Source organism: Odontesthes bonariensis, chromosome 15 (assembly GCF_027942865.1).
Source record: "Odontesthes bonariensis isolate fOdoBon6 chromosome 15, fOdoBon6.hap1, whole genome shotgun sequence".
Lineage (NCBI taxonomy): Eukaryota > Metazoa > Chordata > Actinopteri > Atheriniformes > Atherinopsidae > Odontesthes > Odontesthes bonariensis.
The window spans coordinates 5819603-5842395 of NC_134520.1; the positions used below are offsets into that span (position 1 = coordinate 5819603).

The following is a 22793-nucleotide window of genomic DNA, read 5'->3' on the forward strand; positions in this document are numbered from 1 at the left end:
GAAAATCTGTAGGCAGCTCTGTGCACAACCAACATGGCAGTTGGTTGGTTGGACAGTATTGGATCTTCAGGCACTGAGGTGGCACTGCATTAAAAACTTAAGATTCTGTCATAGAAATCACTGCATGGGCTCAGGAACACTTCCAGAAACCCCCGTCTCTGAACACAGACACACCCCTCCATCCACAGATGCAAGTAAAAACTCTATACTGCAAAGAAAAAGTCTTTGTGGACTTGATCTAGAAACACCACCATCTTTTTTGGGCCAAAGCTAGTTGAAAGTGGATTGAGGCATGGTAGATAACTGTTCACATAATCCAGACTGAAGAGGAGAGGGACCATCAGGCCTGTTTGTCAGCATTCACTTCAAAAGCCTGCATCTCTGATGGTAAGGGAGGTGCAGTTGTGCCTATGGAACTGGCAACTTGCACATCTGGAAAGGCACCATCAATGCTAAAAGGTATATACAGGTTTTAGAGCAACATATGCTCCCATCCAGACAACATCTTTTTCAGGGACACATCTATTCCAACAGCATGGCTTCATACTAGAGGAGGTGCTGGACTGACCTGCCTGCAGTCCAATCGTTTATCAAGCTAAAAAACATTTGGTGCACACAAAATACGACAAAGATCCAGGACTATTAAGCAGCTAGAATCCTATAGCAGACAAAAATGGAACGACATTCCTCTCCCAAGGGTCCAGCTACTGGTCTCTTCAGTTCCCAGATGTTTCCAGACTGTGTCACGCCATGGAACTTATGTTTCCAGTTTTATGTTTTAGGTCACGTTTTGGTTTTTAGTCCATGTTTAGTTTTTAGTTTTGCCATGTTTTAGTTTCCCTTCACTCAGTTCATTAGTTCATTCACTGCACCTGTTCATTCCCCACCAGCTGCACCCAGTCACTAATCACTCAGCCCTCTATTTAGTTTCCTGTCTCCCCTGTCTGTTTGCCGGATCTTTACTTGCCGTACCAACCTGACCTGCCTGCCGTACCAACCTGACCTGCCTGCCGTACCAACCTGACCTGCCTGCCGTACCAACCTGACCTGCCTGCCGTACCAACCTGACCTGCCTGCCGTACCAACCTGACCTGCCTGCCGTACCAACCTGACCTGCCTGCCTTGTTTCCCATGTTACCTGTTTTTCCCATGATCTTCGTCACCTGCCAAGCTAAGTATTTATTTATCCCATGCCAAGCAAGTCTTTTTGTTTGATTTATTCACAGTTATGTTTTTTGAATCCGGCTCAGCGGCGCCTTTGGTTTGAAATTTGTTTTTGTTTGTGAAATAAACCCAGTTTTCTTTTGAAATCCGTGTCCAACCTTCATCCACCCAACCTGACAGACTGTTGTTAAAAGAAGAGAGGATGCCACACAGTGGGAAACATGTCCGTGTTTTTTGAGATGCGCTGCTGCCATCAAATTAAAGAACAGCCGATATTTTTCATAATATACCAAAATGTCTCACTTTCAACATTTTATGTTTTCTATGTTCAACTGTGAATAAATTAGGGATTTATAAGATTTGCACACTTCAATCTGCTTGCATTTACATTTTACACACCATCCCAGCTTTTTCTGTAACCTTTATTAGTAATTTAAAGGATTACTTTGGAAAAAGCAGGAAATCATATGTTGACTAAAACTGAATCTCTGCACAGTGGAGAACGGGAAACGCTGTTCTAACTTAATATGTTGTTAGCTAGAAAAAAGTCAAATCCTATTGTCCAGTGGTGTAAAAACTGGGAATGGTTTATTTGTAACTTGCTACATGTGTGCAGTTTATTGTCCTCTGAGCTGTTACCTGCAGGGTCAGAGGGGGTGGCATCTCCAAACTGTTTGTAAGGGTTGAACTTGGGCTTGGGTGCCACCACCGGTGCAAATTTCTTGGGTGCCTGCTGCTGAGAGATGGAGACGCTGGCACTACCCAAGGACGGAGTGGTCTCCATCCTGGCTGCCACCTGTCCCGTCTGGTCATTTGCTGGGGTCCACATAGTTCTAATGAGAGAAACATAAAAACAATTCAAACTAATACTGTGAAATCAAGACTGATAATATGAAACTCCCCGACACCCACAATAAATGTATGTCAAGGGAAACTTGTGGTTTCTAGAAGTAAAGGCCCTACTTATCATGTGCGTATGTGTCTTTTTCTTTTATCTATTGAATCAGCTTTATACCGACGGGCAGAATTATGTTTTGGAAATAAAAAATAGGGTAATGCACACTGTGTTGTTGACATGCAATGTGTCCGATTTAATAAAGTATCGAAGTGGAGGGGAAATCACTTTTAAACTATGACTTGGAGCCTTTTCTTTTCTCACACTCTTGCGTGCGATGCCTGCACAAGATCAACAAACAAAGTGTGACGTGAAAGACAAAGAGCTGTGAAAGCAACAAAGCATCTTAAAAAAACAGGGTCTTTAGAAGAGAAAAAGTACTGAAAAATGGTGTAACACTGAAGTCACTAAATGATTTTTTTTTTTACTGTTGATGTGGCTGTCAAAAATGAGCCGTGAACAGTGTTCAGGAATGACAAAACACGAGGTGATCGATTCATTTCTTCATCTAATTGAAGTTTTTGTGTGCTTTTTGCAGAGCAAAACTTTAAAATATTGATAAAACTGATCAAATTATCAAAAACTGTGCATCCCTGATTGTTAATCAGTGCTACGACTTTATTTGAAAGGTGCATCCTCTCCACAGTAGCAGCAAACAGAACACCACCACAGACTAAAAGAACTTGCAGTGGCTGAGGACACAAACATCCAGTATTTCACCATCACATTCTGAAATCACTTGAAATATTTGAACTATTTATGCGCCGTGCTCCCCCCCTTTTCTTTTTGTTTGTGTTTGTTGTTCAGTGTTCTGATGTTTGTGTCGTTTATTATCCTCACTCTGACTGATACAGGGTTTGAATTCTTTCTCCAGAGCACAGCAGAAAAGCCCACGCAAAATCATCTTTTAATATCAGCTCAAATCCCTGCTCCTCCTGCCGTCTGAATGGTTCTTAGTTTTGATTTCTTTTCTCTGCTCTTAATGCTACAATTCAGACGAGCGCTGGTGTCTCACACCCACCTGTCCTTTCAATGCAAATGCTTTCATTTCCCGACACTCAAATGGCTAACAGAATAAAAGATGGATTGAAAGAAAAAAAAAAGGGAGGGGGGGTTGAATGATCTTAGCGTGTCTGAATAAGACTTGATATGTGGAAAGGAAAAGGTTCTGTGACAGTAAGTGGTGGCATTCTTTGAGGAAGGCAAATAATTTATTGTAGGATGTCAACTTATGGACACCCTATAGGCCACATTAAGGCCACATAAACCAATGTGCTTAGTTTAATATGATTGCATTTGCTTTTATGCGGCACTGAAGACTCAATATACACCCCATAGTAGGCTCTCAATGCAACAAAAGTTAAGTTATTTATCATATTAGTTTTATAAATACACTGCTATGCGTCTATTCCATAACTTATTTAAAGGGGGTTAGTTTAAAAAAAAAAAAAGAAGAAGTGATGGCCAAACGTTTTCATTTATTTTCTTATGTATCTTTGCACTAAGAGTTTTAATGTGTATAGTTAAAACAATGCATGTTTTTATTTTATTTTTCATCTTTGCTTATTTCTTTTGTTGGTTAGAGAAGCTTATGTGAGCTCTGCTTTGGATTATCATCATTTTGGAAAATTCCTGTTCTGCCAAGCTGCTGGAGACTGGAAGTAATCTTGTCAACAAGCTTTTGGTTTATACGTCATCGTTCCATCCACAACTGTCATCTACCCAACAGTTTTGGCACCAATGTCATTACACTTCCACCTCTGTGCTTCACTGTTGGGGCTGTGCTATCACTGTGGTGGTCCTGGCTTGCCTCAGGCTAAAATAGCTGAATATTATCTGAACAAATCCATCTTTGCCCCAACTACATGCTGTCAGTACTTTTTTCAATAACTTGTTGCATATTATAACATTACAGTTTTGTGCCACGAAAGGTTTAATTCTATGGACACCATCCACAGACAATGTTTAATGTCTACTAAATTTGACCAGGTGTCTGTGGCAGGTAGATGAGCAAATGTATAAGTTTAAAGCATCCGCATCACCCCAAATAAGTGCTGCAGTCTATGGACTGTAGGAGGAAACCGAGTACCTCCTGAGGAGATCCACACAAAGATGATTCTTACAGCGTAAATCATATGCACATATGATGAGCTTTACTGGAAACGTGTTCTAACTTCTAATTACAACATAACATCTCATTCCTACTTTCATGATAAGAAAGTGTGGTGAAAGGTCTGATGATGAGACGTGCTTTCTTTACAAATCCATTTTGGCTCATTTTCTTTGATCAAATCAATAAACTAAAAAAAAAATGCATTTTTTCATTGATCCTTGTCACTGCAAAACACCAAAAGAAAACATCTACAAAACATTGAGGCATTTCGGATAGGTCAAAGACACGCATCCAGTCACACTGGAGACTGAATTTGTATTGGAGTTTTGTGGAAAGTCAATTCTGATTGCCAGGGCAGTTAAAATGACTCACAAAGCAGTGACACCACGTTTCCACGGTTTGCTTTATGAGTTCATGGTAGTCGGGTTGTCTTCTCACAGCTGTTCCACTGCACTTATACAGCTGTCATTGAGGAACCGCTGCAGGTGCTTCAGCTGCATTAATCTTTCATATCCACTGAGGAAACTATCAAACAAGCCCATCCAAAGAGGACTGCAGAGAGTACTGAATTCTAATGTAAGATGGTAGGGTTCAGACATTTTAGAGGGAAAGAATGACATGCTCTCTAGCAAAAACTCTTTGTGGCTGGGAAACCGAATGGCATGTTGAATAGCACATTATCAACACTGCACAGTTCAGAAGCCTCTCCTTTTAAAATGCTGACTGGTTAGTGACTGACTCCTGTAACAGCAGCGTTTTGTTTAATCTTTTTTCTCACTCTTTGAAGCTTTGGTGTAAAACACTGAAAAGCTGAAAATCTGCGTTAAGCTTAAACTAGCCTGTACATGAGAAAGAAATTATTCGTTTTACAGCCTGTCAAGAAATGGTGATGCTTTGGCTGTGTGTAACCATAAAATATGGGGAGAGACAAAGGACTAAGCTGGTATTGACAGACTAACACAGATATACTGGGCTGTAGTTCTATTGGAAAGTGAAGCATCAGGAAACGTTATTTGCACACAGCGGTTAACGGTTTTTACCCATTAGTAAACAGGATAACACGACCGGTAACTGCTATCTTCTGAAATTAGCCTAAAAGACAAACTGACATATTATCATTGTTGTATCTGATGTGGTCAAAATGTCTGCATCCTGTCAGTTCCTTCAATCACCAGCAAAGACAGCTGTCGGTAGAATTATTCAATACCAATTGCGATCCAATGCAATAAGGGGATGAATAATTTTGCAGGTGATTGAACAAAACCACGTTACCATTCATGTGGAGTGCAGTTCCCACTGTGCCTTTAGCATCGTGGTTGGTCTTCATCTCTTGTGGAGGTACTGGACGGTTTAGCTGTGAAATGCTTAACTTTTTTCACCTGCCATTTCCCCACTTTATCTGCTTATAAGTATTGGTAGTTACCATGTTTTTCTTTCTTTCGTTGTTTTTTTTCTTTAAAAGTTGAAGGAAAAAAAATAAATAAGCATGGCCGAACTAAGAAAAACCACCTATTTATGTGGGAATTATCTCAAGGTTGACTTTTGCAAGCAAAACTGCTGACGTCGCACAATTTCATTTGAACGAATTGTCTATCAGACCAGAATGTGATGTCGGTCCTTTTCAAAGGTCCAGCAGCTGCTCTCCTCAGCTCCTAAACGCTAACAGACTGCTGTTAAACGAAAACTTGGCCATATCCCAACTTTTTGGGGATGTGTTGCTGACATCAAATTTAGGAAGAGCTCATATTTTTCATGGGGAAAAAAAAAGTCTCCCTTTTTGCACAATCTTTTCTATTGTGACATCTCAGCCGGCATAAAGTGGACAGGTGTCGGCAGACCTCAGAACAAAGGTCTGATCGGTGAGAATGAAGGAGAGCAAACTGATAACAAAAGCATGTATGTTCAACGGATACACGTCCAATACTTTATACAGTTACAGAGATTATCTGTTTGCCAACTATTTGCTCGAGCGAGGTTTCATTCTTATTTTTGTTTGATCTAACTGGCTAAAATCTGATTCTAAAGATTCTATAAGGCAACTGTAACATTTGAGTAGGGTGACATTTTAGCACATAAGCTGTTAATACTGCTAATATCAAGAGGCAGAGCACTGATAGTAGAAATATAAATCTGGTGGGCAAAGCAGGAGTAGCACTTTCCTTTCCTTTATTACTGCCACTAAGGTGCCCCTTGACAAACGGGCCTAATCCCATAATTAATTCCACGGAGTGGCTCAATGGCCGTAGTATCAGACTGACTATGTTGTGCTGGTTTCAGGTGTGAATTTGTGAAGCAGCGTTCGTGAGTTCAGAGTATTCTGCAAAAAGGGAACCCAGTTTTTAATGTAACAGCCATAAATAAATAAATGGCTTTTTTTTTTTTTTTTTTTTAAGTCTGAGGCAAGATCAGTATAAGCTTTAGTTTTCCCTCTGAATTTTTCTTTGACGCATACAATCAATGCTATAGAATAAAAACTCTCAATACTGCCACACTTTTGCAAATACGTACGCTTAAAAGTGAACTCAGACTTCAGACGAGGGCAATTAAGCTCCTCGTCTCCCACTTTGGACATTGTCCCGTGAGAAGAGAACACTTAAAACTACACAGCTTTTGGCTCACTAAGCACCGATCAAAACATAATTTCCAACAAAAAGACACTGCAGAGATAAAGACGGAGATACACTTTGGCTGGCAGGTTTTTCAGAGCAAGTGCAGGGGTGGTAGGCGACTGGGATTCAGTTCGTGACACAACGTGCGGAGGATCAGCCATGCGGATGAAAACGCTTTAAAAATTAAAGGTTCCATCTGCAAGAGGTTGTTACAAAGTCTTCCCAGCATTGGACTCACTCTGTTTTAGGACTGGTTGAATGGCTGAACAGGTTAATGCGACATTAAACAAACAAGCACTCGCTCCACTGTTTGAAAACGGGGAATATCGAGCAGTTCAAGCGGTCATTATGGATCTGGAACCGCTTTGAGCAAGGAGGGTAAATATTTGAAGGTACCGTAAGTGTGACGCCATGCTACGTGCTGGCATATTAATCAAAGCAAAAAGCTGTTTTGGACCTCTTTCAAGTGTTGAAAATTTAATCGTGAAGGTGCACTGGCAGTCTCAGGACATCAGATGATTGGGCAAGTCAAACATCATGTTCTGAAATATAGCCACTGAAAACAGTACAGCTCCATGACAAGATTATCTCAACACCAAGACCAAAACAGAGGCCTGGGTCTTCCCGCTGATACTGCTCTACTGATCTTATTCTTAATTTTTTTTTTTTTTTACCTCCCCACCGAGAAAAAAAAAAAAGGTACATTAGATACACATTTAGCTTTTTTTCAGATACATCTGTAAATTTTTACAACATAAATCTCATTTGGTTCAATGATCATTTTGAATTTAATCAACAATTTATTTCATACTTAGGAGCTTCAAACCAGCGGAGGCACTACGAAGCAATGTTTTAATAACTTGGCCCCTATCTTGTTTCGATCATACAATCACATGAGCCCGCACTGGTGCAGTGATGGACAGTACTGTGCAAAGAGACACATAAGCTGCACGAGCAGAGGGCTTCCTAACAGGATGTTTGCAATGCCGATTAGAAAAGTGAGTCTGATTAGGCAGCACAGAAGGGAAACATAACTGATTACAAGAAAACTTCACAGAGATCCTCTCGAGTGTTTCGTTTATTGTCCAAAATGTTATCAGTTTTTTCAAATAATACTCAAAAGGCAAAAACATTCAGCTTACAATAGAATAAAACACAAACACTTTTTTTAGGCTTTTTTTTAGCCTGATGTAGTGAAAACTCAAGTGCAACTTGCAGGTCGCCCTATTCACAAAGTAAACATTTAGTGACATTGTCTTTTTGAAGAGTTACTGGTAGATTTAATGCATTTTATTAAAAATATGCAGTATATAATACCCCCCAGACTAAAGTCCAGACTAAACATGGAGAAGCAGCATTTAGCTGTTATGCTGCAAACAAGTAGAAAAAACTGCCAGTGGAGATTAAACTTTCACCAAATGGAGACATTTATAAATCCAGGTTAAAAACATTTATTTTCTCATGTGTCTATGCATGAAATCTGAACGGTATCTTTTAACTTATCGAGACTTTTGCTTGTTTTGAATAATTTGAATAATTTTATTTATTTCTATTTATGCTCTTTTATTTATTTTTAATGCTTCTTCCACTCCCTGCTGTAATGCTTTTGTTTTATGTAAAGCACTTTGAATTGTTTTGTACATGAAATGTGCTCTACAAATAAATTTGATTTGACTTGACTTGACATTCAAATAAGAATGCTGCACAGGTACTTTACAATAAGCAGATAAGTAAATAAAAATATATGTTGTTGATTCCAAAATCCTCTTTTGAATGAATAAAGTGTTGTTCAATTAAATGGAGTTCCAGATGGGATATTGAAGCCAGAATCACGTAAGACTGATGTGTCTTACATTGGTGTCATCATTAGTAGCAGCCTCTGTGCAGGGTTGTGCCAGGACACCCTATTGTTCAACGTTCCCATTTGTCTTTTTTCATTTTGTCTCATTGTGATCCTGATTTACCCTCTCCAACGTCTCGTAGTGTCACTTTATGTTACACTTGGTGATATGACAATAGTCCACCAGCTGATCGTGTACATTAAGTCCTGCTTTTCGTCCTCTTTTATACTCAAGCAGAGTACAACCGCCGGTATTTTTGTTAAAACCATGACATGCGAAGGCAAACTTCGCTGCACTTTGAACACGATGTCAGCAATGATTGGCTAACATCAGTAACTCATCAGCTCAGCTGTCTTCTGGTTCTCCTTACACCACAAATGATTTTCTCTATGATGACTGATATTCATTCTAATCCTAGCCCTTACCTGCTCTTTATGATGCCTATCAGGCTCATAAACATATCTTCATCAATAAATTCTTGTAGTTTAACTCTTTCTAGATCTTCTTTATGTGATGTGACTGCATTTTTTTAAAGCGTACACATCTCTGATACCATTGATACTGTTACATATAGAGATATATGTTTTTTCCAAAACCTTATTTTTCCTCCACTTTAAGTCACCGGGGTTGCTAAAATGTTAGTTACTTAAAAGTACTGCAGGAAGGTTAGGCCCACAGCCCTCCTTTGAACACAAGTGTTAAAAAAGTGTATCTGCGAAGAAAAGGAGCTGTCACAATGAAGTTGTGTAGGTGTTATAATGGCTATAAAAGAAAAAAAAAAGGGTTTGAATAAAGTGTATGAACAGAAAAGCTTTTCTTAGGACTTGATGTGTGGTAGTGAAACAAATTCACCTGCAGCACAAGCAACAATTCTTCATGTTCCAACACCTGCTGTGAGTCAATCTTTTAACCAACACTGGCAACTTGACACAAACTGGCTGTGACAATAAGGAGTGAGGAAGCTAGCAGGCAAAAATCACCTTTTTTTTTTTTGTTGTTGTGTCAAAGCAATAGGGCTCAGCGCTCAGTGAGGATAGCGTCCCAATCACAGCTCATCCAGTCTGCACCCAGACTCTGACCTGATCGCTAACTCTGGTCTGACAACAGCATACGGGCAGCAAGTGATCTCCAGAGAGGCTAAAACAAACTTGCCGGCTGAGTTGCAGCAATGGACCTTAGCCATTGCTTTTCTGTTCTTATGTGAACTTTGTTTCATAAATAGCAACGAGACCTGTCTGCACAAGATATTTTGTAGTGGGCAATCTGCAGGTTGCACCACCCATTCCGACATCCCACCATTCCAACATCCCGCCATTCCGACATGCAAACGTCCCACCATTCCGAGAAGGCTTTCCATATAAGGAAATGTGCGTTACTCAACAGGTGAGTCCGATCTTTCTGTTCATGCATTTTACATGTTTTAAGACATGTGTACAGATGGGATACAGTCTTTAAAAGCGCAATTAAAGCCTCTCCCCCTCTCTCTCTGCCTGTTATTCTTCAAAGCTTGTGATATTTTAATGATATTAAATTGATACTGAATGATGATTTAATGGTCAAATCTACAGTCAGAGGGGAGGATCAGGTGGATGTGGGTTTATTTCGGATTTTAAAAATGAAAATAAAAGATGATGGCACTCAAGATCCATCCATAAGGGCTGCGTTGTTACTATTTCACTATAAATCTGGTGTGTGCGTGTAACAGCTTTTCAAAACGCACTCCAAAAGTAAATTATTGATATTCAAATAGTTTATTACACAAAAAGAAGCGACAAACATAGACAAACACTGTTCACTTATTGATTTAAAACTAATAAAAAAATAATAATAATTAATACGTTTTGGGTAGCCTAATATATGAAATTGGTTTTATTTGCAGCACCGGGATGTCCGATACAGGTGAGCTGTCATTGATGTCTGTAATTGCAATAAATAATGTTGCATATGCGTGCAAAAGTCGCATGGACTCTGTGGAGAGCTCTGCTCCAGCTGGCTGCTGTGACAGGTCACTGACACTATTTCTGCTTAATCTAACATGTTTCAAACTCGCCCGATTTACATTGATACCTGTATTTTGATATTTGACATTTCAGGGGATTTTGATAATAAATTATTATAGTTGGTTTGCGAGGTTGTGGAGTTCCTCTAAAACAAAATTTGAAAAAAAAGTAGGCTTTCATCGGCTATTAAAGGAATTGTCGCAGTGGCGGAATGTTTATAAAAAATATAACATACTGCCATTCCGACAATGGGAGGAAAAAAGTTGGAGGACCATGTCGGAATGGTGGGATGAATGGCGGCATGTAACCCAATCTGCAACCTCACCACTGAATCCCCTCATTTTCTACACACTGGTTCTTTAAAAAAGTCCAGTGACAGGCAGCGCTTTCAACTGGGACTGAATGCTTTGATTTCCAAATGGCAAAGATGATTTTATCCTTTATGGAACATGTTGGAACATGTAGTACAGCTACACTCTGGCTGGTTCAGAGTTTTTAAACACAGGAGCGCTCCACTGGTTGGAGGCCAGGAAATTTCAGACCTGCTTGTACAGGGAGCTATCAGACATTCAGTGTAAAGCCTCTCATAATTAGGCTAATTACACAGGGATAATATGAAGGTTAATCAAATGATAAACATGGCAAATACCGATTTGTTTTCCCCATTAGCTATTGTGAAGAGCCCAACCAGTTGATAACCATTACAAATGAGATTTGGAGCTGTGACTACTACAAAGACTTCCACCCCCACCTCCCACCAAACACCCAGCACCACCACCCAGAGCAAAGACAGAAAAAAAAACGAGTGAGACATGAAGAAGTAGCTGCCCCAATTGCTGTTAACTGTTTTCATATCATCTGAAATGTATCAGACGGAGAAAAAGGTGTGTAATAAAAGATACTCTTCATCCTGACCCACTTGTTAGACCCCTTCACTGCAATACATGTGAATGGTTAGCTTAATGGACAAAAAGCCACAGATGTTAGAAACAACAGTGAATACAAAGACAGCAGTAACTGATGCGAAATGGCAACAAAGACACACCAAGTGAGTACAACCAAATACCATAACAAGAGATAAAGCCCCAATTACCAAGAGCAAACAAAGCAGCAATAGACATAAAGTGACCACCAAAAAATTTACATAAAGAAAAAAGACAAACAACCACTAACAGATGACGAGAAACGGCGACCAAAATGTCAGCAGAAACAAAAGATTGTTATCATTTTATTCAAAAAAGAAAAAGCAGGATGCAAAAATCCACAGAGATACAAAAGATGAACACACCTATGAACACCAACACAAAGGAATAAAAAGCGACAACACATCCTCAGAAATTTAAAAAAATTTAACTGCAAAACGAGTGCAAAGACACGTGAAATTACAACACATAATCAACAGATCACAAACACCCACAAAGGGAAGCATTATGACTCTTCGTAGCCTTGCGACTTGTGGCAGATGTCTTATCTGTTTCAGAGTCTTCTCAGCGAGAAGGCTTTTCATCTCCCAATTACTACAGCATTTTTCAAACAGAGCACCTCTCCACTGGGAGGGACCTCTCACTAAACCTTAGTTCTTTCACTTTTTCTGTTCCCTGTTTCTTTTACTGCCATCATTGCACATTTAGCGTTTTTTTTATCCGTGCTAATGGTTAAACATGTAGGAACCGCACACGAAGCGAGGCACAAACAGAGTTTGAAGGGTCAAAAACAATAACTGAGAAGTTCTTCCGTTTGAACATGCTCACTACACTTCCCCTCTTTAATTGCAGTCTCTCAGATTTTCAGTAAAAATGAGAACTACATTCCAGCACATATATGCCAACTTATGCCACAAGTTAAGAGCTGTGTTTGTTGAAGTAACACCTTAAAACTTCCTAACAAGATCTGCATGATTTTCTTTGAACAGCTGTTGAATAGTTTACTTGAGTTTTTGGCCTTTGCTCCCTAATGACAACAACACAACTTTTCTGTAAATATGTGAATCTGACTTTAATACTGACTGACAGCTTGTATTGGCTTGGGATATATCAAATAGAATTTGGTTGGCTTGCATGAACAGAGAATGTGCTTCTTAAAACTGCAACTGGTAAGATGCAAAGTCTCAGGAGTTTATCTTATCCGAGTCTCAGGAGGTTACTGACTGACAGCTGTAAATATATCACAGCACAACCATAACCATCTCTTGCATACCTCTCCGGTAGATACTTAAAAATAATATTTGCATCAACAACAAACAAAGCCAGTGTTTGTACATTTCACATTTTCAGCGAATCAATAGCAAATGACTGACGATGAACTGTCTTGAGTTGATTGCAGTGGGTGACGGTGAGCTACAGAGGCTGATATGGATGGATGGATTGCATAAAAGACTAATCTCTATTTTTATTTCTCATAATACTGTGGCTTCATGATTCCAGAAAGTCGATCCTAAAAATGGTAATACCGAAGGTGTTTTTCTTTGAGAGGAGAAGCATTCGTGCAGTGTTTCAAATAAGAACAGAAGACTCAAGGTTCTTACCCCCAAACCGGGGTCAAGAATCAGCGACGATGTAAAAAGAAATAGCACTTGAATGCACCGCAAAGACCACATCCAACTACAAATCAGGATGTACAATCTATGTCTGCTCAAAAGGACAAAATTCTCCAGCACAGAAGGGGGTGATATACTATTCAAGGTTTTGAAAAAGGGAAAACTAGAAGTGCTCAATTATTATCACAATTTGGACAGTTTCTCTCACCATAGAAGTGTGGATATCGTTAGAGATTTTTTTGTTTGTTTTGGGAGTGGACAGAAAGACAGGAAGAGGCAGAGAAAAAAAAGAAGTAGAAATGATGCTATATGATAATTGACTCAACTAACGGAGACTGACTATGCATAACAGCCAATTTGAACTACCAGGTCAGCTGTGTTAGACCCCATGCTGATTCAACATGTTGAATTGGCTGAAGAAGAAAAAAATGATGAGGTCAGTCAGTGCAGAAAAAAGACAAAGAGACAGATATTCACCAACGCTCCACATGTACATAACAGCTGACTGGCAGCTTGATGCAGAAGGGACTTAAAGTGTGCTTGCAGGCAAATATTTCCTCAATACCATTCAAGATCAAGAAGCTGCTGCTAATGAGAATGCCAGATGAGGTGGCTCGGGCATCTGGTTAGGATGCCTCCTGGACGCCTCCCTGGTGAGGTGTTCTGGGTACGTCCCACTGGGAGGAGACCCCGGGGAAGGCCCAGGACATGTTGGACAGACTATGTCTCTCGGCTGGCCTGGGAACGCCTCGGGGTCCCCCCAGAAGAGCTGGAGGAAGTGGCTGGGGACAGGGACGTCTGGGTTTCTCTGTTTAAGTTGCTGCCCCCGCGACCCGATCTCCAGAGAAGCGGAAGATGATGGATGGGATCAAGAAGCTGCTGCTAATGAGAATGCCGTTAGTTTTTTAAAGGATTTTGAGAAAATATTTGGGCAAAGTGAAATTCTGCCCAACTGATTGGAAAAGTGATTGTACGGATGGAAATGCACTAAAATTGTAGGAAAAACCTCCTTCCTGCTGCCAGAGTAAATTCGGTGCTGCTATCCGTTCCCCACACGTCCCAAGCTTTGTTTGAGGGACATCTTTCTGTGAGATAATCCACTCATTCTGTTGTGTTGATGGTGGTGGAAATCGCTGTCTAACATGTCAGTTTTCTGTAAGTGTGGAAATGGTCCGCAACTGGAGTCTATCCCTGGTGTCATCGGTTGAGAAGTGTTTAACTTTTAATGGGTTAAGCATGATTTTATTGTGTACATTTATAACCCCACAGCATTGCTGTGGTAAGTAAAACAAGTCAATCCAAGAGCCCAGGACATTGATCTCTTATTGATATCTTTTGCTGGTATAAATATTTTTGATGAGAACAATAAAGTCAACTTCAGGACAGGGGGCAGGCAACATCAATCTTCATTATACAGTTCTATTTCTAGATCCACTGTGAAGCAGAGCTTAAATAACCCAATGTATTTAAATTGTGTTTAAGATCCCAGTTTGTGGGTCAACTCCCTACAATGAGTGGTGAGGCTTCAACTTGAACTTTAACTGCTTCTAGTTTGAGAGATACATTTCAGTAACACTTACTATGAATTTCCACTAGGGCCTTCAAAAAAGCCCCTTCCAAAACTTGATTAATCGTAATTTGATTTACATCACAAAGTATTCCCTCTTCTAGTGACCATCTGCACATGTTTCACCTACTGTAAGTTCATGGCCATCCTTCACTAGCATACTGCAGTTATGTGTGCAGCTTGGGATGGGGGGGGGCAGCTTAGAGGGAACAGTGGTCCTTGCCTCAAAAAGTGCCACATAACTCTGTTGTGGCTACAGCAGTCAAAAATCACATCAAATGAAGGACCATTATTCAATGCTGGCCTATAGCTACACATGTCACTGTTGGATAGGTAGCTAATCAGTGCCTATAATTTGGGAGACAGACTGGGGCAAAGTCAACAAAGTAAAGCTTATCTGGGAGGTAACAACAGTGAGTGAGAGTAGCTGCGGACTTCCCTTGAAAAGATAAAACATCACATCACGCTATCATTAACTGGCCTTATTTGACAAGTACTGTCCCTCGGCTTCTTATCACAGCAGGAAAAAGGAAACGCTTATCATACAACAGTAGCTAACTGCAAAGGCCGAGGAAGGCGAGAAAAATTAATATGGCACCATCTTCAACTTTGATGTGTTAATTGCTGCCTTTCATTTTGGAAGGAAGCATTTGATGTTCGGGATCGACTCTGACGCAGGGCTGATACTACAGGAGTGCAGAAGTGACTTTTTTTTTCTTTTTCTTTTTTTTACAGATTTGCTCTCTGTGATGGAAAAAAATGGCTTTGTAAAGTTATGAGATGGTCAAAACGAGAAGACCAACTGCAGCACACATCTCATCCAGCTGGGCGTTTCAAGGACAGTCTACCTTGTGAGGAAAGGTGATAATTAAGCTGAATGGGGTTTCTCAGAAAAAACACAAAGGGCTCTAAAGGCTTTCAGAAATGTAATTTATGAAGACCCGAAAAGACTGGAATCCTCCTCTCATGAGAAAAGCATGAATTGCAAGAGGACACATATTTTGGTTGGACAGAGTTAATTATTATGATCCTGAACTCTCAAACAAGCCAATTGTCTGGCTGCATGACTGGAACTCAAGCGGTGAAATATGATGGAGGCAAGCTTCCAATTTGAGGGATCAAGCTGTCAGCTGTGTGTGTTTTTATAATTCTATATGTGTGGTGTAAGAGCTATAAATCAATTTTGAATCAGGTTTATTTAAAACTTCTGGAGACAGGGGTGGTTATGGTTGACTCACTGCATTGATAATGAGATTTAAAAGACATCTTGTCGTGTTTTTGTAACGCTAAAATGATATGAAAAGACGAGCCTCTGTATTTTCAATGTAAAGAGCTACTATTATAACTACTTAAAGAAAAAAAGAAAAGAAAAAATAACCAGTCTTTTTGACAGCTCAGAAAAGGAATTGCATGGTTTTGTGTCTAAAGAAAATCATGTCTTCTTCCACATTTAACTGACACTTGACTGTATAAGTCAGCTGAACTCAGATGCTTACTAAGAGCAACATTCACACCAATGCAGGTGCTTGAAAGTTCGGGAAGTCTTTTAGGAGTTCATACATTTCTACAAAAATCTGATTCTCAGACAAATTTCCGAAACAGACTCATTTAAACCCATTTTTAAAAATGAGCCAACATTTTACAGATGGCAATATATTCATCGATTTATTCATTCATGTTCAGAAGGGTGAAAAAGGTCCCAATAGGGGAAGTCATGTGATAGTCAGGAGGCCACAAAGGAACCAAGGGTCATTTCTAAGGAAGCAAAGGCCGTTCATTTTATCTAGTAAGTTCACCCGGCCTGCAGGGAGACAGCCACTGCTCATCAAACACTTTTTCTTTTTTTTGTTAATCAAAAAAGACTTTTAGGTTTAAACTGCAAGTGTACTGCTGGAGGAAGGAACAGAGTGCGTTCCAAAATCAGAAAATCAATCTGTTTGTGAAACACGGTGTTGACGTTATCATGGTCACATCAGCATTAGTGTATTATTTCCTCAGAATTTCAGCTTAATACTTAAAAAAAACAGACTGAATTTCAGTTAAATCAACAGTACGTTTTATTGGCTAATCTGATGAAAGTATAGAGAGCAAACAGCAGATTAATCGGAAAAGAACCAAAATGACTTTTTTTTTTTACTTTTTAGACTCAAAAACAGCTTTCAGCAGCGTAGCTCTCATATTCGGTTTAATATATTAAGAATGCAATATTGTAAAAAAAAAAAAAAAACTATCGTGATCACAGTTTAAGATTAGATTGGTTTCAGTTGACTCATCTACATTTAGATAATCTGATGCACACTATGTCAAGTCAAAATTAAACTGATGCGAAGATTTTGGGGAAAATGCAAGACCAACTTTTGGCTCAGAAAGTCTAAGGTACCTTTTTTGTCCCAGTTTTAAAGCTTGAAAGAGTGTTTAAATAGAGGGAAAAGGAAAGAGACTGGCAGTGCTCTCAAAAGCTAACCATGTCAATGAAAAAACTCTTCTGGTTTTCATTTTTGTAGTTCTGGAAAGTGGTCAGTTTGGGTGAAACACCACTTCCAGCTCCTACATCTGACTTCCAAAGCAAATGGAACACATTAAAGTCGCTCACATTAAGGACAACGCAGAGGTCAATGCCTTGTTGATTCAAAGACAAGATATGCTCTTTTGAAAATGTAAGTCTTTTTTCCTGCCAGTTTTTTCATACCAAACATCCAGCTAGAACGCCATGTAAAAAAAAACCTTAACATTTTTACTTACTTCATGAAGTAACTCAAACTGCAATCCAAACTGAGCTTGCAGTAATTATCTAATTTCGTGAGTAAAACTGGAACATTTTTTAGATGTTCCTTCAGAGATTTGATGCTGCTTTAGATTTTCCGACATCTGTTCCTCATCCGTTCTCCATTCAGTGTATCTAAGTACAAGCTTACTTTAAAACTACCTCCAAGTAGCTGTAAACAACATGTGACATCTCTGATGGCTGAATAACAACAGCTTGAAAGCAAACTGTGGACATGCCAATGCAAAGCTCAATATAAAAACAGACAAAAGTCACAGAGGGTATAATCCCCCTACCCTACCCATGGTGGATTAACAGATTTCTGGATTCCTCAGAGCATTTGCCATATGCTGCTGTAGTTACACCTTTCCCTTCTCTCTCAGACGAAATATTTTGGTCCTTTAGTAGATGACACTCCCAAAAAGCTTCTTCAGTTGCAGTTCCTCAGTAAGTTGATATCAACACAAACATCAACCACTTTCCCCCCAAAACTCAGTAAACAGTGGAGTCATAAAGATTTATCATTCTGAGACATTTTCCACTTTGGCGAGTCTGAGCTGTTCAGGTATCACAGGTATTGAGCTGTTACTTAAATGTTGAACACAGCTTATCCTCTCCTGCCACAATGAGTGCTGCACTTCTATCCCCTTATTCAAACTTCTGTTGGGTTTTGGCTTGAGGACATAATCTCTTCTCCGGCTCACTTACTGGCAAAGCCAGCTAGAATCAACTCATCAATAACACTTTGTTTACTGAATACAAATGACTTTGCTGAAGAATCCCCTTTGCACAGCACAGATGAATGAATGTAAGCTTCAGACAAATTCATCTGAGCTTGTTTAAATACTTTAGCTACCATTTAAGCAATTGCAGCAGACGGAGATTTCACGTCGCAATTGTGTCCGTACAATACGAGCTTGGCCCGATAAAAAGACGCAGACAAAGCGCTGTGGTGTTTTGCCCCTTTGTCTTGACTTGCTGTTGCTTCAGTTGTGTGCAGGAAAAAAGGCGCAGAGGGTTGGCAGCGTCTGCACAGTTTCCCTCACCTTCGTTATATTCTGCTGCGCTGGACTGCATGACCACAGATACAAAACAATAAGGGGCTTTAGGACCATAACTTCATCATGTCACACCAAGCTAGAGTTTCCTCATGTTTTCTTTAAAGCGCACAATACCAGTGGCTAAGCTCGCTGTACGTTTCTCGCATATTGTGGGAGAGTATTAAGAACAGTCTCAGCAAGAAAGAGCTTGTGACTGATTCCATGAACTTTTTTTCCCCCTTTGTTTATGTCATCCTGCTCTGATAAGGTGTTCAAAAGTGGCTGTGCAGGTGGTGTGTTTTCTTTGTGTGTCTGTTCCCTAACGAGTTACTCAAAAAGTTATGGATGGATTTGGATCAAGACAAAAAGTTAGCTGCGGCAAAGTATGGGCCTAATTAAAAGTAATTCTCTCACTCAGTGTGGACTGGGGTATGCCGTCTTAGGCTGTCCTTATGGGCACTTGGGCTATGAATTGTTGTGGCAGAAGTTGTATTATTGAATACAAATATTCTCAGATTCTAAATAAATGAGTCTCTCATCCATATCGATAGTGGTTAATCGCCTTTTGAGCCGCTACTGACTGGATTTGGAGATGTTTTTAAAACTGGAAATAAAAAATAAATCAATTAAATAAAAATGGCTCAGGAAAAGAAAACAAACTCTTCAGTCCGTTAACTAAAGAAAATAATTCTCAAACATGCTGAAGGGACCATCCGTCATTATCCAGCAGCACGGTGCCGCCTCACTGTGTTGAGCCATTCTTTGTATGTGAAATGTATGAGGTTGAGAAGTTTGTTGACTAAGTTCCACAGAACAGCACTGACATTTTAAACCACAACAGATGAAGACAGCTCATGGATTTGTCACAGATCACTCTGACAAGATGAGTCGCTTTGAGTCCAAGATGGGTTTTTTTTGGTTTTTTTAAGCTTAAATGTTCCTGAAAGATTTCAGAAAGCAAACAATTGTAGGTGATTGTGTAAATCTAAAAATTGGACACATTAAACTCATGATTCATCACTTGATAAAATAAATCAGATGTTTGTCTAACTCCTGGAGAAAAACAAAGTGCTGAAATCCCAGAAGCATCTGTGCAGCATGCACGGGCTTGATTTGTGCCCAGTTGTTTGGACTCTGACTTAATCTTTCCCTTCTCCACTGCTCACTCTGCAGCACTATAACCCTAAGTGACACCCAAAGAAGAAGTTAAACGAGTTGTTTTTGGAAGGCTTTATTCTTAATTGACTGATGGAAACTGCTGTTTATTTTTTCCTGCTGCTTAAAACTAATCCAAACCCACTCGCTGGTCTGCAGTAAAATCTACCCAAGGGTATCTATGTCAGCGCTCTTAATCATGCTGGGGTTGTTTTAATCTAATCTTTCCCTCTTAAGCAGGTCTTATTTACTTGTTTTCTGCTCTTCACTTTCCTTGTTGAAGGTGATCTCAGCTCTATTGAGTCCCATTCTGTGCTCCAGTTTCTTACTGAAAGCTGCAGTAATTGTTTAAGAATAGCCCTTCATCCTCACTGTGTAAACATGCAGCGTGATGGCAACCATAAACATATCTGCAGAGCCGTGGACAAAGGCTACAATTGCTCTATCGTATGCCAGTTTGATACACCACTATATTCCATTGCAATGTGAGACATGTGGGCTCTCCCATCTGACAGAGCAGCATTGATTCTGCGTTCTGAATATGCATTCTGCCAGGAAGAACCGGACATAGTTCATCAAATGAGCTGCTACTGTGTCTAATAATGAAGGGACAAAAAGTTTGAATACCAGTTTAATAAAACTACATGAATTTCACAACGGAATCTACATCTCTAGTTCTGCAAAAAAAAAAAAAAGTCAAGACGCTGTGTAAAATGTAAACAAAATCTTCAAATCTCACGTTCCAACACTTTTTTCCAACACAGAGCACAGACAGCACATCGAATGTTGACTGTGAGTCAATTTAATGTTTAATGAAAAATATCAACTCATCTTGGCCGCAATACGTCTCAATAAAGTTGGGACAGGGGCAACAAAGGGCTGGAAAAGTAAGGGGTACTAAAAAGAAACAGCTTGATTAACAAGCTACGACTAATTAGGTCTATACCAACAGGTCAGTAACAGGAGTGGGAATTAAAAGAGCACCTTAGAGAGGCAGAGTCCAGTAAAGATGGACATTTGAAATACTATTTGGAAATTATGGATGCCACATTCTCAATAGAGAGAGGAGAAAGACCATCTGGATTATTTTCTCATATCAGAGGCCTCTATTTCTGATGGCTTGGGGCCTATGGAACTGACAACATCAACCTCTGGAAAGGTGCCATCAATGCTGAAAGGTATAGATCAAGAGACAGTGGCAAACTGCATACTGCATCTACTACAACAACATGGCTTTGTAGTAGAATAGTCTGCCTGTAGTCCGGACCTTTCACAAATTGATAATAAATAAAGCCTATATGATGACCATCAAATGTTTTAGCTGTCTTTTCCCTGAAAACTGCTTCCCTGAGGCTGACCAGCTCGAGGCGACAAAGTAAACAACACGAGTTGCAAAAAAAATCTACAATGTAGCGTTTGCTGAACTGCTGTGACATTTTTTAGATACGAGTTGTTTCGTTTGTTTTGTTAGCTCAGCTCTCAAACAGGAGTCCCTCCGCGATTCTCCGATCTGAGAGAGATCTGACTGCTGCAGGTGAGGAACTACCTGCTCATGAGTATATCACATAACCCCAAACTACCCATCTAAACTATGGGTAGTTTGATGCATCTTTACACACCGACGTCACAACTCATACTGATTTTCTGCCTTTTACAAAGTTCAGGAGGCAAAGGCACTACACAGAAAAGATCTAACGCATAATATCACTTTTCAAATTTTACATTAAAACTGTGAGACATTGAATAAAAAAAATAAAACTGAAGATAGCCTATGATTCCTAAAGTGGATATGAAGAGTAAAGCAAACACTTGAGATGGCACCGTGGATGCATTATTGCTTAATATTTCAGTAACTGTATGAAAGCTGTTCTAACTCCAAATGAATGCTCAGTCAAGATTAATTGGGTTGGAAAAGCTCTGAAGAAAATGCCAGAGATGTGTGAATTTAAACTTCCACTGAGATGCTGTAATTACCTTGCATACAGTAGGATGGTATCAGGTTGGACTGGAATGCATGGCTATTGAATGCAAACCACAAAATTTCATGCTGAAGAAGCCATGACATAATTTCCCCTTTTGCAGTCCAGCAAAAACTGAAACATTTGTCCATTTACATGAAGTTTCTGCACTCACAGATGAGTCAAAAAAAAACTTTGGCTACAGCACTTTTCATACCCAACAAAGAGTTAAGCATTTTAAATTCTGCTGAGAAGCGAAACTGTTCTTGAAATTCAGCTGGCAGCCAGCCTCGCTACTCATCCGTCGATTTGATGTGTGCTTCAAGAATCTGGCCTAAACAGATGAACTGTGAGCCAGGAATCCAAACAAACAGTTTCAGAAACCAAGAACCACCCCTGGCAAGTTCAATTTGAATATCATTCCACTTCTGTGCGAGTGTGATGTTTTAATGCTGGCTAACAAAAACAACTGCGAGAGGGGATCTTTGGGGTGTTTTTCATTATAGAGTATTTTATGCAGTGTCCCTTACAACTAACACTGAAATGTCCAACACACTGTAGCGGAGTTGCCAATTTTGTCTTCTAACACCTGACAGGACAGATCTTTCTTCTGTGAAATGACTGTCACTTTACTGTCACTTCCATAAAACTTTAAATCTCTGTCCTTGTGAAGGTAAACACAGAATTATTCTATGACCTTACAGGGACATATAAGCGTAGCATTTAAATAAAAAAAACACCAGGCACACCGATTCTTTCTACTCTGAGATATTAGCAATCAGGTTGGCAAAGTCATGATTATGAAGCAAATAAAACAACAAAGCGAGAATTAGAAACCTTGAAAAGATCCCTCCGATCTTTTTGTATGTAAAAGATGAAAAACCAAGATAAAAACATCAATGATGCCCCTTTCACATACTGCAAATGCAAGCCACTCGTTTCCATGGCAATACTATAAAATACAATTATGAGGGAGAAAGAAAAAAAACGGTAAGTTTGAAGAATACATCAACTTAAAAATGGGATCGCTGTAAAAGATTGCTGCAATTATTTATCAATACATTTACATGATATAGCAAATAAACAGCTACATGCATTTAAACAATTTTTAATCATGTACCTAAAATTTCACTTTAAAGAGCTGCTGTTAT

At 39.5% G+C, this 22793-nt stretch overlaps 1 protein-coding gene across 2 annotated transcripts in view; it reads right to left on the reverse strand.

Annotated features, from left to right (window-relative positions):
• lpp (LIM domain containing preferred translocation partner in lipoma) overlaps positions 1-22793 on the reverse strand; it is a 176730-nt gene that overhangs the window by 119557 nt on the left and 34380 nt on the right. For both annotated transcript variants that reach the window (XM_075484837.1, XM_075484838.1), the window contains one exon: positions 1804-1997. In XM_075484837.1, the coding sequence (XP_075340952.1) occupies positions 1804-1993 (190 nt within the window). In that variant the 5' untranslated portion in view covers positions 1994-1997. The remainder of the gene's footprint in view (positions 1-1803; positions 1998-22793) is intronic.